Source organism: Mustela erminea, chromosome 10 (assembly GCF_009829155.1).
Source record: "Mustela erminea isolate mMusErm1 chromosome 10, mMusErm1.Pri, whole genome shotgun sequence".
Taxonomy (NCBI): Eukaryota; Metazoa; Chordata; class Mammalia; order Carnivora; family Mustelidae; genus Mustela; species Mustela erminea.
In genome coordinates this window covers 78,168,460-78,186,034 of record NC_045623.1, presented here as the reverse complement: position 1 = coordinate 78,186,034, position 17,575 = coordinate 78,168,460, and the positions used below count along the sequence as shown (strand labels likewise).

At 37.4% G+C, this 17,575-nt stretch overlaps 1 protein-coding gene across 11 annotated transcripts in view; it reads right to left on the bottom strand.

The window, feature by feature from the left end:
• Positions 1-17,575, bottom strand: part of SCMH1 (Scm polycomb group protein homolog 1) — a 171,747-nt gene that overhangs the window by 99,694 nt on the left and 54,478 nt on the right. For 8 of the 11 annotated variants that reach the window (XM_032303149.1, XM_032303157.1, XM_032303150.1 and 5 more), the window contains 2 exons: positions 11,282-11,352; positions 766-1,000 (listed from right to left, as the gene is read on the bottom strand). In XM_032303149.1, coding sequence (XP_032159040.1) covers positions 766-1,000; positions 11,282-11,352 — 306 coding nt within the window. Of the gene's footprint in view, positions 1-761; positions 1,001-11,281; positions 11,353-15,005; positions 15,089-17,575 lie in introns of those variants that run through there. The other 3 variants (XM_032303158.1, XM_032303155.1, XM_032303159.1) reach the window with 3 other exon arrangements.

Sequence of the window (17,575 nt, the reverse complement as noted above, 5' to 3'; positions counted from 1 at the left end):
TGTTTGGAATTTTAGATTACAAATAAAGTTTTTAGTTGGAGGATAATGTTCAGTAACCACTTTTGGATCTCTTGCAAATGATACCTGTTATGTAATGCTCAGTTAATTCAGTATAATCTTCTGAGGGGAACACAGCCCATAGCTCATAACCTGTCTCTCTTCTCTGTTGAGACTCACTGCAGCAGTGACTAACAGCTATTGATGAGATGGGCTACATCACCGAGGTATACCGAGGGGGGAAGAAAAAAGGTAAGTCTGATCTTGAGAAGAAAAATGTAATGGGGTTATTAGTTTAAATAAAATAATGCAAATTAATTCAAAGTGAGAAAATTACAAGGACCAAGTGAGAATTTAGGAGAAAGGAAAGAAGGAATCCCTTTAACAGTCATACTTCCACTGGGAAATTTTCTTTCACCTCTTGTTACCACTGTAGGATTTGGTAAAAGCTCCGTGGTTTTTGAGGCAGATTAAATGGTAAGATCTCCTTCTATTCTCTCTTTCAGGGTAAATGAGAACTGATAAAGAAGGATGAAAGGTGTGGTTTCTAGTTAGAAAAAAGAGACCTTAAGAGAAGCCTGGATATTATAAGTTAATGGAGAGGCGGATCTGTCCAGATTTTATAGCTCGTTTCATTTTGGGTGGGCCCTTTCTTTTAGCCATACAGAAAAGAAGGAATAGGCAGGGGACCCTAGGCTTTCCCATAATAGGATGTACAATTTTGGAAAGAACTAATTGTCTAAGGAGAGCTTAGGTCTAGTTACTCACCCAGAGGGGGCTGCAGCATACCCCCATTCTTCTCACAGTTCCCAATAGGCTGGATTTCAGCTGAGTCAACCAGCCGCCAGAAGTCATTCTTGTTGTCACTGCCATCAAGGCGAAGGCGGAGGCGGGCACCTGTCAGTCCAACCACTGTGGCAATACACGTGGATGTGGTGTTCCTGGGGTCCTGCGCTTCCAATTTCATGCTGATCTTGAACTCGTTGCTTGGAGGTGTGTAGGACTGAGAAAAACAAGCCATGGGGATTAGGAAGACTAAGAGTGAATGGCATTTTCTGTACGGATGTTGAGCTGGAACCTGACAATTTATGCTTTGGACTGAAATTGGTTATAGCTGGGCCTAAGACAACTGCCTTGAACTATTCCCTAATTCTTAGGAAGGGTTTCGTATAAAAGAAACATTGGAAGGTAAGATGAAGGGGAAAAAATTACTTTCCACAGAGGCACCAAATATTGACTGACACCAGTAAGAAAAGCACAGCAGTGTCTCAAATGGTCCTGATTTAAATGCTTGCTCATCCTATCTTCTCCAACATCCTAAATCTCCAGGTATTCATAACATTTTCTTCTTAGAAATCATCCTATTAAATTTGCATATCCTCAGTGTCTCTTCATGGAGCATTTCAGTGTATTGGTTTGTATATTCACCACACTATTGGGGGTTAAAAGTTTTCTTATTTTGCCATTAACTTACAAATCAATTCATATTTAAAAACAATTTTAAGTTGACATACCATAAACTATACATACCCTTTGTTAAATCTTGACATACATACATACATACATACATACATACATACATACATATATATCCATGACACCATACACAGCACAACAGCCTAGGAGCCATTACCACAATAAAGATAATGAACACGGACACACTCCCAAAGTTTTCTCATGTCCCTTTATAATCCCTCTGTCTAGCCCTTCCCAGACCCCTGCTCCCAGGTCAACACTGATCACCTTCTATCACTGTAGATTTGATTGGCTCCATTTTCCAGTTCTAAGTGGAGTCACAAAGAATAAACTCTTTTTGTGTGTGCCTAGCTCCTTTCACTCAGCATAATCTGATATTCACCCATATTGTTGGATATATCAATAATTCATTTCTTTTTTCTAAGAATCTTGTTTTTTATAGCAGTTTTAGGTTCAGAAGAAAACTGACCAGAAGGTGAAGAGATCTCCCATATACACCCTGCCCCAAACACATGTGCAGTCTCCTCTATTACCAACACCTCCCACCACAGCAGTACATTTGTTACAACTGATGAACCTATCTTGACACACAATAATTACCCAAAGTCCACATTTTACACTAGGGTTCTCTCTCAGTGTACGTTTTGTGGTTTTGATCAAATGTATAATGACAGGTATTCATGATTATAGGATCATACAAAATAGTTTAACTGCCTTAAAAATTCTCTGTGCTCTGCCTATTCATCCCTCACCCACTCAACCACTGATCTTTTTAGGGTCTCCCATAGTATTGCCTTTTCCAGGATGTCATATAGGTGGAATCATATAGTATGCAGCCTTTTCAGACTGGCTTCTTCCCCTCAGTATATGCAAGTTAAGTTTCCTCCGTGTCTGTTCATGGTTCAATAGCTCATTTCCTTTTACAGCTGCATTTTGTCCCATTTATTGGCTACACCACAGTTTTTTCATTTAGCCACTGAAGGGCATCTTTTTTGCTTCCAAGTTTTGGCAGTTATGAATAGAAGTGCAATAAACTTCTATGCACAGGTTTTTGTGCAGATATAAGTTTTAAAATCCTTTGGGTAAATACCAAGGAATATGATTGCTAGATTGTATAGAAAGAGTATGTTCAGTTTTGTAAGAAATCAACAAACTATCCTAGAATATGGCCATATAACTTTGCACTCCCCCCAGCAATGAATGAGAGCTTCTTTCATTCTACATCCTCGTCAGCTTTTGGTTATGTCACTCTTCTGGACTTTGGCCATTCTAATTAGTGTGTTGTTGTATCTCACTACTGTTAATTCCTATTTCTCTGGTGTTACACGATGCGGGACATCTTTTCACATGCTTTTTTGTCATCTGTATGTCTTCTTTGGCCAGGTGTTTATTGACATCTTTGGCCCATTTTTTAAATCAAGTTGTCTTCTTTCTTATTTTTGAGACTTTTAAGTGTTCTTTGTAAATTTTGGATAACATTCCTTTATCAGATATGCCTTTTGCGAATATATTCTCCCAGTCTGTGGCTTGTCTCCTTATTCTTCTGTCAGTGTCATTCCCAGAGCAGAAGTTTTTAATCTTAATGAAGTCCAGCTTCTCCATTATTTCCTTCATGGATCATGCTTTTGGTGTTATATTTAAACAGTCATCACCACACCCAAGGTCATCTTGTTTTTCTCCTATGTTATCTTCTAGGAGTTTATAGTTTTAAGTTATACATTTAGTCTGTGGTCTGCTTTGAATTAATTTTTGTGAAGGGTGTAAGGTTTCTGTCTAGATTCCTTTTTTTCATGTGTGTGGCTATTGTTTAAGCACTATCCATTGGGAAGAAAAACTATCTTAGCTCCATTGTACTGCCTTTGCTCCTTTGTCAAAGATCAGTTGCCTTTACTTTTGAGGGACTATTTCTTGGCTCTCTATTCTGTTCCACTGATCCATCTGGCTCTTCTTTTGCAAATACCACACTGTCCTGACTCCTGTTTCTTTACAGCAAGCCTTTAAGTTGGGTAGAATCAATCCTCCAACTCTGTTCTCCTTCAATATTATGTTGGCTATTCTAGATCTTGTCTCGCTATATAAACTTTAGAATCAGTTTTTTTCCACAAAATAACTGGCTGTAATTTTGATTAGACTTGGACTGAATCTATAGATCACATTGGGAAGAACTGTCATTTTGGTAATAAAACTAACACCTATCCTTTTTTTAAAAAAGAGATTTTATTTATTTGAGAGAGAGAGCACATGCAAGCAGGAGGACGGGCAGGTGGAGAGAGAGAATCTCAAGCAGACTCCACACTGAGCCGTGGAGCCTAATGTTGGGCTCAATCACATGACCCTGAGTTTATGACACGAGCAAAATCAAGAGTCGGATGCTTAACCAACTGAGCCACCCAGGTACACCAAGCCTTCCTATTCTTGAACATCACTATTGTTCCTTTTTTTTTTTTTTTAGTTTTTTTATTTCATTTACCAGAGTTTTGTAGTTTTTGTCATACAAATATTGTATATATTCTGTTAGATAAATATCTAAGTATTTCATTTTTGGAGTGCTAAGTGGAATTGTGTTTTTAATTGCAAATTCCACTTGTTCATTACACTATAAAGGAAAGTAACTGACTTTTATATATTAACCTTGTATCTTACAGATTTGCTATAACTGCTTATTAGTTCTAAGAGAGTTTTTTGTCAATTCAAGTTTGCTACAGAGACAATTATGTCATCTGAAAACAAAGAGAGTTTTATTTTTTCCCTCCCAATCTGTTTATCTTTAATTTTCCTGTCTTATTACAGTATCCAAAACTTCCACTATGATATTGAAAAGGAGTGGTGAGAGGAAATATCCTTGCCTTGTTCCTGATCTTAGCAGGAAAGCTTCTCATTTCTCACCATTAAGTATGATGTTAGCTATAGAATTTTTATAGAAATTATCAGTCTGCATAACTATTCTAATATTTATCCATGTTGTTGAATTAATCAATAATTCATTTCTTTTTATTGCTGAGTTCATGTTGCTAAACATTTGGTATGTTTCCAGTTTTTGATTATTACAAATTCATCTATGAACACCCATGTATGAATCTTTGTATGGAAAATATACATATATTGCTGCTATTGTAAATGAGAGCTTCTCTTCCATTTTGTCTTCTATTGAGTTACTTTTAACCATAGTACTGAGATATAAAAACGTTTTTTTCCAAGTTAAAGATGTATTATTCAATTCCTAATTTAGTGATTTTTTTTTTGGCTGAGTAGTTTGTTGACGTTTTTTGCCAAACTATATTATAAAGTAATTGAATCGTTTTATGTTTTCACCAGTAGCTTATGAAAGTTCCATTTACTCCACATCCTTGCCACTATTAAGTTTGGTGAGTCCTTTTTGTCAGAGACATTTAAATAAATGGATAGAGATATCTCATTATCATTTTACTTTGTATTTCCATAATGAAAAAATGTTAACCATCAATTCATGTACTTATCTGTCACCCACACATTTTCTTTGGTGGTTGCTTTAATCTTTCAATCTGAATCCTTTTCCTTCTTCCCTCACTAAAAGCCTCCCTTCCTCCCCACCAACCCCCACTTTTTTTTTTTTTTGGCCTGGTCACATTGGTAGTACAAAGTTGAATGGAAATGGCAAGAACAGACATCCTTGTCTTGTTCCTGACATTAAGGGAAAAGCATTTAAACTTTTACCATTAAGTATGATAGCTTTAAGATTTACATAGCTGCCTTTTAGGGCTTAAGATTTAGGAAATGCCCTTCTATTTCTTTCTTTCTTTCTTTTTTAAATTTTATTTATTTGACAGAGAAAGACATTGCAAGAGAGGGAACACAAGCAGGGGGAGTGGGTGAGGGAGAAGGAGGCTTCCTGCTGAGCAGGGAGCCTGAGGCAGGGCTGGTTCCCAGGACCCTGGGATCATGACCTGAGCCAAAGGCAGATGCTTAATAACTGAGCCACCCAGGCACCCAAATGCCTTTCCTTCCATTTCTTGTTTGTTGAGAGTTTTTATTAGTAATGGACATTGGATTTTGTCAATGCTCTTTTGCATCTACTGAAATGATCACACTTTTTCTTCATTAGTGTGTTCATATGGTAAAACACTGATTGACTTTTGAATGTTTAATCAACCTAGCATTCTGGGAATTAAGTTCCACCTGGTCATGATTACATATTGCTAGAATCAATTTCCAAGAATTTTCCTTAGAATTTTTACAAGTATATTCATGTGAGATATTGCCTTGTGGTTCTTTTTTTGCAGTATCTTTACCTGATTTTGGTATCAAACTAATACTTGCCTCATAGAATAAGCTGGAATGTATTCCCTTCCCTTAAACTTTCCGGAAGAGTCTGTGTAGAACTTGCATTACCTTTTCCTTAAACGTTTGCAATAATTCACTAGTGAAGTCATCCAGGCCTGAAATTTTCTTTATGGGAAATTTCTTAGCTATGAATTCAATTTCTGTAACAGCAACAGTGTTATTCAGAACTTTGGTAATCTGCGTTATTCATGAAAATTATCCATTTCAATGAAGTTGTCAAATTTAAAGGCATAAATTTGTTCACAATATTCCTTTATTAGTCTTTAAATATTTGTGCAATCAATAGTGATGTTACCCCTTCCAATTCTGACATTAGTAATCTGTTTTCTCTCTTTTATTATTGATTAATCTGGCTAGAGTTTTATCATTTCTATTGATATTTGCAAAAAATCAGCTTTTGGCCTCAATGATTTTCTCTATTATTTTTCTGTTTCTTCTATTATTGGTTTATGCTCTGATCTTTATTATTTCCTTTCCTTGCTTACTTTCGGGTTAACGTGCCCCTTTTCTCCCCCTCATTATTTAAGATGGAAGCTGAGGTCACTAGATGGAATTCTTTTTGGTATCAGTATTTAGTGTGTAAGTTCATTGTAAGGACTGCTTAGCAGCAATCCACAATTTTGAAATTTTCATTTCCATTTAGTTGAAAATATTTTCTAATGTCCCTTTTTATTTCTCCATACCCAAGGGGTATTTATTAATGTGTTACTTAGTTTCCAAATATTTGGAGGTATTATTTTCCAGATAACTTAAAAAATTTTTTTTTATTTTTTCAGTGTTCCAAGATTCATTGTTTATGTACTATACCCAGTGCTCCATGCAATACATGTCCTCTTTAATACCCACCACCAGGCTCACCCATCCCCCACCCCTTTCCCCTCTAAAACCCACAGTTTGTTTCTCAACAAACTGTGGACACAGTTTGTTGCCCACAGTCTCTCATGGTTCGTCTCCCCCTCCGATTTCTCCAACTCACTTTTCCTTTCCTTCTCCTAATGTCCTCCATGTTACTCCTTATGCTCCACAAGTAAGTGAAACATATGATAACTGACTCTCTCTGCTTGGCTTATTTTACTCACCATAATCTCCTCCAGTCCTGTCCATGTTCATACAGAAGTTGGGTATTCATCCTTTCTGATGGCTGAGTAATATTCCATTGTATATATGGAGCATATCTTCTTTATCCATTCATCCGCTGAAGGGCATCTTGGCTCTTTCCACAGTTTGGTGATTATGGACATTGCTGCTATGAATATTGGGGTGCACATAGCCCTTCTTTTCACTACATCTATATCTTTGGCGAAATACCCAGCAGTGCAAATGCAGGGTCATAGGGTAGCTCTATTTTTAATTTTTCCAAGTAACTTTTTGCTATTAATTTTTAATTTATATTCAGTGTAACCCAAGAACATACTTTTTATTACTTATATCCTTTTAAATTTATCAAAACTTACTTTATGGTCCAGAATATGGTCTAACTTGGCAAATATTCTGTGTGCACTTGGTAAGAATGTACATTCTACTGTTGCTGAGGGTGCTCTATACATGTCAGTTAGGTCCAGCTGGTTGAGAGTGTTAACGTCTACTGTTCACTTGTTGATTTCCTACTATGTGTTCTTTACTCATAGACGGGAGTATTAGAACCCCATCCATAAATAAATTTAGGTTTATTCATTTCTCCTTACATTTCCTTTTTTTAAACTTTTTTAAAAAAGATTTAATTTATTTATTTGACACAGAGAGAGATCACAAGTAGGCAGAGAGGCAGGCAGAGAGAGAGGGGAAGCCGGCTCCCTGCTGAGCAGAGAGCCCAATGTGGTACTCGATCCCAGGACCCTGAGATCATGACCTAAGCCAAAGGCAGTGGCTTAACCCTCTGAGCCACCCAGGCGCCCCCTCTCCTTACATTTCTATCATTTTTTGCTTCATGTAAAAATGTCTGAAACATTTTCATGATGAAATTACCTTTTTTATCTTTGGCAGTATTCTCTACTTTGAAATAAACTTTGATATTAACATTGTCATTTTAGTTTTATTTTATTTTATTTATTTGACAGACAGAGATCACAAGTAGGCAGAGGCAGGCAGAGAGAGAGGGGAGAAAGCAGGCTCCCTGCTGAGCAGAGAGCCAGATTTGGGGCTCGATACCAGGACCCTGGGATCATGACCTGAGCCAAAGGCAGAGGCTTTAACCCACTGAGCCACCCAGGCGCCCCAAACATTGTCATTTTAGTTTATTGTGGTTAATGTCAGCAAGGTACACCATTTTCTATCATTTTACTTTTAACGTGTTTGTGTCTTTATAGTTAAAGCATAATTTCTTGGGGTGCCTGGGTGGTTCAGTGGGTTAAGCCTCTGCCTTCAGCTCAGGTCATGATCCCAGGGTCCTGGGTTCGAGCCTCGCATCAGGCTCTCTGCTTGGCAGGGAGCCTGCATCCTCCTCTCTCTCTCTGCCTGCCTCTCTGCCTACTTGTGATCTCTCTAGCAGATAAATGAATAAAATCTTTTTTAAAAAAAGCATAACTTCTTGCAAGAAATTAAATTTTGTTTTTTTATTTAATGTGACAATCTCAACCTTTTAGCTAGGGCATTTAGACCATTTATAATTAATTTGATTACTGATATGACTGGATTTAAATCTAACATCTGTTATTTATTTTCTATTATTTTAGTGGTTGCTCTGCTGTTTATAGTAAACAAGTTTAACTTATCAGTCTATCTTCAAGTAAATAGTATAACAAGAATCTTACAAGAATCTTAAAACAGTATCTTTGAAGATGTCCCCTCTCCTGGGCATTTACATTATACATTTTACTTATTCATCTGTTATCACCTGTACAATACAATATGATTATTACTATTTACATGATTATCTTTATAGAGATTTAAATAATAAGGATAAACACCTGATGTATTTGCCCTTGTAATAACAATTACCAGGGACTCTCATTCCTTTTTACAGATCTGTAATTCCACCGGGTATTATTTTTGAAGGTCTTTTGACTGGGTATAGAATTCCAGGTTAAGAGTTTTTGCTTTTGGTACTTTGAACATATTACTCAACTTCCTTAACTGCATTGTTTCTGACAAGAAAATATAATGTTATTCTTATCTTAGTTAACCTTTATGTAAAGTGTCTTTTTTTCTCTGGCTGCTTTTAAGATGTTCTCTATTGCTAACTTTGAGCATTTATGATGATATGAATTAACGTAGTTTTCTTCTTGTCTTTTATTTGGGGGGGGATTCATAGAGTTTCTTCAATTTGTGCATTTACAGTTTTCCTCAATTTTGGAAATTTTCTAGCCATTTTATCTTCAAATATTTTTTCTGTCCCTCATCTCTTCTCCTTTGGGCACTCTAATTACACGGTCTATGAAGTTACCCCAGGGAAACTAAAGTTATCCTTTGGCTCACTGATGTTATTTTTCATCTTTTTAAGATTCTTTTCTCTCTTTGTGTTTCATTTTGGATAGTTTCTACTGCTATGCCTTCAAGTTTACTGATCTCTTCTGCCATTACTCCCACCCAGTATACTTTTCATTTTGTACTTAGCAGTTCGATATGAGTCTATTTTTCATGTCTCTGCTTAACTTTCAAACCCATGGAATACAATTAAAATACACGTTGTTTTATTTTATTTTATTTTATTTTTTAAGATTATTTATTTATTTATTAGAGGGGGGGGTGGAGAGAGTGAGCACAGGCAGACAGAGTGGCAGCAGAGGCAGAGGGAGAAGCAGGCTCCCTGCTGAGCAAGGAGCCCGATGTGGGACTCGATCCCAAATGTTTTTGTCTGCTATTCTAAGATCTATATAGATTCTGGGTCTGTTTCTTTTTTTTTTTTTAAAGATTTTATTTATTTATTTGACAGACAGAGATCACAAGTAGGCAGAGAGGCAGGCAGAGAGAGAGGGAAGCAGGCTCCCTGCCGAGCAGAGAGCCCGACGCGGGACTCGATCCCAGGACCCTGAGATCATGACCGGAGCTGAAGGCAGCAGCCCAACCCACTGAGCCACCCAGGCGCCCATCTGGGTCTGTTTCAATTGGTTGATACATTATTCTACTCATGACTGATTTATGTTTTCCTGCCTCTGACATTTGACTTTTACCTGTTGGTTGCTGGTTATTTTTGCACTTCTTCTTGTGCTCTGTTCTTAAATGCACTTAAGTTATCTGAAAACACTTTGATCATTTTGAGTCTTGCTTTTATGATTTGTTAGGCAGGTCCAGAGAAGTGCTCATTCTAAGGCTAATTATTTCCCACTGTGGAGTAAGACTGTTCCAAGTTTTCTGACCCATGACACATGAATTCTGAGGTTTTCCAGTCAAGCCGGTGGAATGAGGCATTATCCCCAGTCCTGGGGGAGTGTGAGGCTCTATTCCTTACAATACCAATCCTGTCAGATGGTTTTTCTCTTGGCTTTGGGTAGTTTCCTCATCTGCATATATGAAACAACATCACTTTGCTGAACAGTTGAAGAGGTTTTTCTGCAGATCTCAGTGCTTTTCTTTCTGTGTAGCTCTCTCCTCTTAGGCACTCTGTCCTCTAGATTCTAGCCATCTTGGTTTCTCCTCTCAGTTCTGTCTCTTCAAATTAGGGAGCCAGTGGCCCAACCTGGGCTCTTCTTCTATGGGCCACAGTCTCCAAACTCCCTTAAGGCCATAAGCTGGGAAGTCATAAGGGGCTTAGCTCATTGTTTTTCATTACTCAGATATCACTGTACTTGGCTGCCTGATCTTCAGTAACTTGAAAACTACTGTATAATATACTGTCTTTTATCATTATTTCTGGTGGAAATATGAATTTAGTCCCTGTTATTTCAAATGAGCAGAAGTCCTGGATTTGTATTTTTATTTAGAACACAGACACAATTCAAAGTGAAATGTTGATAACTTGAGGAAATAAACACTTGACTAACAAAGGAAGAAAGGTATAAATAACTTCCTGATGTTTAGCTCTGCCTAGCACCAGTATACTTTGTTTACCAGCTTATCATGTGCTGGGATAGGCAACATTATCTGTGCATTCTGTGGGACACTCACCCCTATATGGGAAGGTCTGAGAAACCTCTAATAAGGTCCTAACATACTCTCCAATGGAAGTTGGTACCAGTATTCTTATGGGGAAGGAAGACTGTGGCCAGGGTGTTTCATAAAGAGAAATGAATATTGTTCCACTTCTAAGCACTGTCTACAGGCTATAACTCTGCTTCCTATCTGTCTGATTTAAGAGCTTTCATAAAAATTAGGTATTGTTCCCAGGAACAAAACATAGCTTCAAAGAGGTTAAGAAAGGAAAAGGTGTTACTTGGGATGAAGTTGGAGAGACTGCCAAAATTCATGAATTTTGAGCCTTGAGCTGTATTCTTCCCACAGAAGTTTATTCTGGGGCCTTCAGGTGAGAAGTCCAAGGGCTTCTTTTGCTCATTTCAGGATCAGAACAAACCTACTTGCCTCCCACCTACTAAAGATGTTGAGAATCAATTACCTGCTTGAAGCAATGGACAGGCGCTGGGACTGAACATGTTTCTTTTAGGTATTTGTCCCAGGTAAAATGACCTGTAAAGGAAATAGAAATCTCTATCACAGTCAACTTCCTAAAAAATGCTTTGGGGATATAATCTACTCTAAACATTAGGCCATTTTTGGACTTGCTCTGAGTGTAAGAAAAAACTTATTTTCCCCTATTGGGCTCAAAAGAGTATTAGGGGTAGAAATCTAGGTAACCTGAGTGGATCATTTCAGATCAATGTTTTAAAATCATGGTCTGAAGATGACCTTCACATGGTTTTCATGTTAGTCCCTAAAGGGATCCAAAATGCCAGAGTGAGACATACCAATATCTCATAGAAGTGTCCAGGAAGCTTTGGACAGCTGAACAGAAGACGTAGAGAGTGGGTGAGGAGAATCCTTCTGAACACCCTGTCTCCTGTTGAAGAGATCCCTTAATACCATCAAATGATAGCTTTTAACACCCAGTACAGTTGGATCCCAGCCTCTCAGCTTAGAGAGAATGGAGGAGAGAAATAGGGTAAGATGGTTTGATGGCAGCAAAAACGAGAATGAGTGAGATTATACTTGAATCCTTGCTCTCTCTCTCACGCACCCCTAAACCACTCCCATTCTTGCCACAGCTGCATTGCTCTGAGTTGCAAAATGACAAAGATGTGGTAATTTACAGAAAAGTAGGTCCTTGTAGCATTTCTGAGAGTAACTAAGAATAAGTAAGGGAGTCTACAGGATCACTAATTTTAGTCTCTTGAAGTGGGCTTTAGAGCCTCTCAAAGTTTGAGAAACACTAATACCCACCTAGAGGTGACCCCATGATGGTGCGGGGAAGATCCCAGAGACTCTCACAAGCTAAAACACCATAGCAAACCAACATTTCTTCAAGTTTCCTCTGCAGTGGAGCAGCACAGGGCCACTTTGGACCATATAAAAAGCACTAGATGCTGGGAATAAAAATGATTCGCTGAATGATGAAATCTAAATCACTTCAAAGATGATGCCAAGACTTTAAACTCTATTGACTTTATAGCTTCTATTTTAAAACTGGTCGCTTTCCCACCATCCTTAAGCAAGCCAAACAGATTTGGCTGGATCACAGTCAGTTCTGAACCACTTCATGAACTCGCCAGTAATTAACTATCTAAAATATAGAGTCCATAGGGTAAATGAGATAGATATTTCCTGGAATCAAGATTGGAGGAGCTTATCAGAATGTAATAAAGAGTATGCACTTAGCTGAAGAATCCATAAAGCAAGGAATGAATACAGTTCATTACTATTTGCTGTTAGGAAAAGAAAACACTACAAATTACTATTCCATTCTTACAAATAAAGGATTAAGTCCAATAGCAAGTCTGGGATTTGAGTGAACTGCAATTCTTGAAAGTCCAGCATCTATGGCCACACTGTCCATTAAAACTTTCTGTAATGATAGAAATGTTTTGTGTCTGTATTGTCCAGTTAAGGCAGCCACTAGCCACACATAACTACTGAACACTTGAAATGTGAACGAGGAATTGAAGTTTAAATTAATTTGATTTAATTTAAATTCCTACATCTGGGTAACAGCTACTGTATTAGTGCAGATCTAGAGGTTTGGTCAGTCCTGGGTAACTGCTTGTAGTAGCTTGAGCTTTGACCGCAAGCACCCAAGAGACTTCGGTTTTAAAAATTATGGCAGCATCAGGGGTACCAAAATAATTAGGATATTAAATGCAGTTCTCTATTACACATCAATTATGGTAATCAATCCCTGTTATATAGGCAAGAAACCTCACATCTTTCTCCCTGTAGAGAACACCCTATTACCAACTGAATGAAAAGGAATCTCCTTGTTAAAAAGCAGTTCACCCACTGTGATTGAACCATACCTAGATTAGCGTTTTTCTTAACTTTTACTGCTTAGGCATCCTAAGGCTTTGTCTCTTAATTTCAGGTAAACTGCGATGAATTGACTTTTTCTGACACAATAAGAATGCCTGAGCACCTGCTGTAATGCCCATAATGCCATCAAATCTACTACATCTCCAACTACACACACACATACACACAAATAGGACAGGCAGCAAGGTGCAGATCAGGGAGAGGTTGGCAAACTTTCTGTAAAGGACAAGACAGTAAAAATTTTACTTTTGTTGGGCCACACAGTCTCTGTCATAAATACTCAACTGTGTACTGTAGCCTGAAAATGGCCACAGGCAGTATATATATGAATGAACAGGGTTGTGTACACTAATACTTTATTTATAAAAATAGGCAGTGGGCTGGATTCACCAACCCCTGGCATATTATTATTGATTCCCAAATGTTACTTATCATCAGACTCTCCTAAATAATTTTTCTCATTTCTTTAAATAGAGTTTTAGGCCCCAGCTTCAGAGGTTCTTATTCAGTAGGCTTTGAGTGTGGTCTGAAAAATCTGTATTTTCAAAGGTTCCCTAAGTAATTCTGATTCACATCTGTGTCTTGAGATTACTGGTGTAGTTAGGAGCATGTAATATTCAGAGTCAGAAGATGCTGGATAAAGTCTTTTGTGTGTGTGTGTGTGTGTGTGTGTTTTAAGACCTTATTTATTTACAGGTGAGAGAGAAAGAGAAAGAGAAAACATAAGCAGGGAGGAGGGGCAGAAGAAGAGGGAGAAGCAGACCCCTGCTGAGCAGGGAGCCCAATGCAAGGCTAGACACCAGGACCCTAGGATCACGCATGACCTGAGCTGAAGGCAGACACTTAACCAACTGAGCCACCCAGGCGCCCCTAAAGTCTTATTTCTATAACTATCTTAGATAAGTTATTTAATCCGTCCAAGCATTAGTTTACTCATCAGGATGGAGATAATATCTATCATGCAAAATTGTACATGTACTCACTCATTCATTCAATAAATATTTATTAAACTTCCAAGTACAAAGGCACTGTATTAAATGTAAGAAGAACAAGATAGACATGGCTCCTAAATTCATAAAGCTTGTAGTTTAGTAATAAGCAGCGATATTAAATAAATAATAACACAAATAATCTGGTACAATTATGATCAATGTAAGTTAATGAGGTGGTACAGGTTGCCTTGAAAATGCAGAATGGGAAAAATCTAATCTGCTACAGGGGTCAAGGATTACTATGAAGATTAATATTATTAACTCATTTAAGTATAATGTTTTATCATTTACAGAGTGATTTCAGTTATTTATTCAATTGATGTTTGAATATTCCTCTATGTGCCAGGCAGTATTCTCTGTGCTGGCGTAAGACAGGAGGTTCCTGCCCTCATGGAATTTACATTCTGGTGCATGATGAGGCACAATTAACATATAACCAAATAAATAAAGTAATGAGTGATAAGTATTTGAAGGAAATAATGTACTACACAGAGGCTGGTAACTATCTTAAATGGTGACGTTATGGACAGATGCTCTACACAGGAAACACTGGAACTGAGACGTTACAGGTAAGAAAAAGCCAGTCATCTCATTTATATTACCGAATAATGTTTATGAAAGTTTTCTTTAAACTCTAATCTGTACCACTTGATAGTTATTATTAGGAAGTAAAATCCCTGCCGTGAAGAGAATTACATACTACAGAGAAGTAAAATTCCCCAAAATTGAAATTCCCCAAAATGTAAAGCACAGGGATCCAGCAAGGTGAATGCATGAATCCTCTTCTCTAATACTTATTCATTCAACAAATAGTTATTGCACACCTACCATGAACCAACCCTAGTTCCAGGCACTGGTGATATATAGCAAAGAATAAAATAGCCAAAGTCTCTGTCCACAGGGAGCTTACTCTCTAAGGGGGAAGAAAAACAATAAATAAACAAATAAATATATGTCAGTTGGTTTAGAGGGCAACAGAAATACTTTTTATATGGCCTTTTTCAAATAAAGAAGAAAGCAAGGGAAGAGGGAAACAGTGCTGACAGGGGTGTGTGTACTATTTTAGGCAGATGGTTAAGAAAGTCATCTTGATGAAGCAATATAAAAGTTGAGACCTGAAGCTCCCTCCAGCCTTTGCTTGAATACTTCCAAGGCTGAAAACCCCCTTATTCAGTTATTACTCAACACTACAAATGGATAGACTTTACCCTTTATAGTTGGGCGAAGTCTGCCTTCTTCTAACCTCTACCCATTGGTCCCGGGCATAATGTGTACAATCTCTTTCTAAAGATGTCCCAAGCCCCTCAAATGCTGCTAATCTGATCTGGTTACATGAGGCACCTTCACCCAAGCTGGCTACTATCTGGCCACATTTCTCTACAATAACTCCACCCCATTCCACCTTAAGTGCAGAACCCAAATTCCTAAGAGAAATAAAGACAATCATAGTCTTTAGATCAGAAATCCTACTCCAAGATTACTGTCTGAAAACTGTTCCATTGTTTATATGTGCCATAATTCACATTAGTTAACAAAAGTATTTGTTAAATAATCTCAATGGTTATTTGAGTGTTTTCTAATTTTTGATGAGTATTTTTGTACACACATCTTTTAACACTTTGAAGATTACCACTTTAGGGCAAATTCCTAAGGGGGGATTAATTAACAAAGAGCAGACATATTTTATATTTTGATACAATATAATTCCTACCAGTAGTGCTTAAGAATATGGTTCTTATAGTCTTTTTCTTTAATTTTTTTTAATTTACTTGACAGAGAGAGTACAAGTAGGCAGAAGGAGAAGGAGAAGCAGGCTTCCTGCTAAGCAGGAAGCCCAATGCATGGCTCAATCCCAGGACCCTGGGATCATGATCTAAGCTGAAGGCAGATGCTTAACCGACTGAGCCACCCAGGCGCCTCTGTTTCTTACATTCTTGCTAAAACTGCTTTAACATTCTCTACACTTGTGATAAACCTTACCAGAGAAGAAAAAAAAATGCTGTTATACTTCTGTATGCAATTCTTTGATTACTAATAAAGTTAAAGATCTTTTTAGGCTTATTAGTCTATTTGTATTTTATTTAATCATTTTTCACTGAGGTATTCTTTAGTTTTCTCAGATTCTAAGAGTTCCATGTAGATTAAAGATATTCGTTCTTTGCCTGTCATGTATGTTGCAGACATTTATCTCAGTCTGCTAGGATTTGCCCTTAAATTTCTCAGTCTTGTTCTTTATGACTTCTGGCTTTCATATCATGCTTTCTTTACTTCAATTTATAAGAAATATTAACCCAGGTTTTCTTCTAGGTTTCTTTTTTTTTTTACATTTAAATGTTTTGAATTTAGTTTGTGAGACAGATAAGACAAAGATGTTGATTTCCTTTTCACCTCTATTCAATAAATGTGCTCATCACCATTTATTGAATAAATCACCTTCTCCCCACTGATTTGAAATGTCACTTTGATTGCATATTAATTTCTTATATACATTTGTGTTCTGCCCCTCTCATCAGTCCATTCCAGCATGAGGAGCACTTTGTTTCCTGTAATTTCAAAACCAATCTAAACGGAGCAAGTACTTTTCATAAGGCATACCCTCAACCATGCTTTCTTGGCACTTTCAAATGATTAATAAGTTATGGCATAGCCAGCACTAACAAAACCAAGTTATTTCAAAATGTCCAAAGTTTAAGTTTATGAGATACACAGTGCTGTTCATTATCAAAGCAGTGTCCATAAGCCTTTTAGATCAGGAATTTGATAATTTTTAATGAATCAACTAAAGATAAAACACCACGCAAAAAAAAAAAAAAAAAAAAAAAAGTCTGACTCTCCCTGTTTCTCAGAACAAATCCCATTTCCCAGCTCCTGTAACATCCTATTCACATCTTTTATTTTCATACTCTTCACATCATACCATCATTATTATTTATTTAAGTTCTTTACAGATAGCAGCTATCTTTATTATTGTTTTTTAAATCTTCACTGATTCATTAGCGCCTGACACTTAACACAGGCTCCATAAAAGTACAGTGAATGAAAGTGAGTGAAAAGAAGAAGCAGGTATGCCACAGTGCTACTCTGTTCTGGACTAGTGAAATCATACCCGGGATACTACATTTAGTTCTGGGAGCTGTATTTTGAGAGGGACAGAATAAACCAAACCCTAAATGGTGGCCTAAGTGGTGAAGGGACACAAAACCCCATCACCTGAGGAGCAGCTGAAAGAAGGATGAACATTCAGCATGAAGAAAAAAGCAAAGTCTTGGAGCCATTTTTCCATCTATCCATCCGGCAACTATATTTATCATGTGTATCAAAGCACTGTGCCGGGTGCTAGAGATACAACTGTGATCAAAGTATTGTTCTTGCCCTCACAGAGCTTCAGTGAGGGGCAG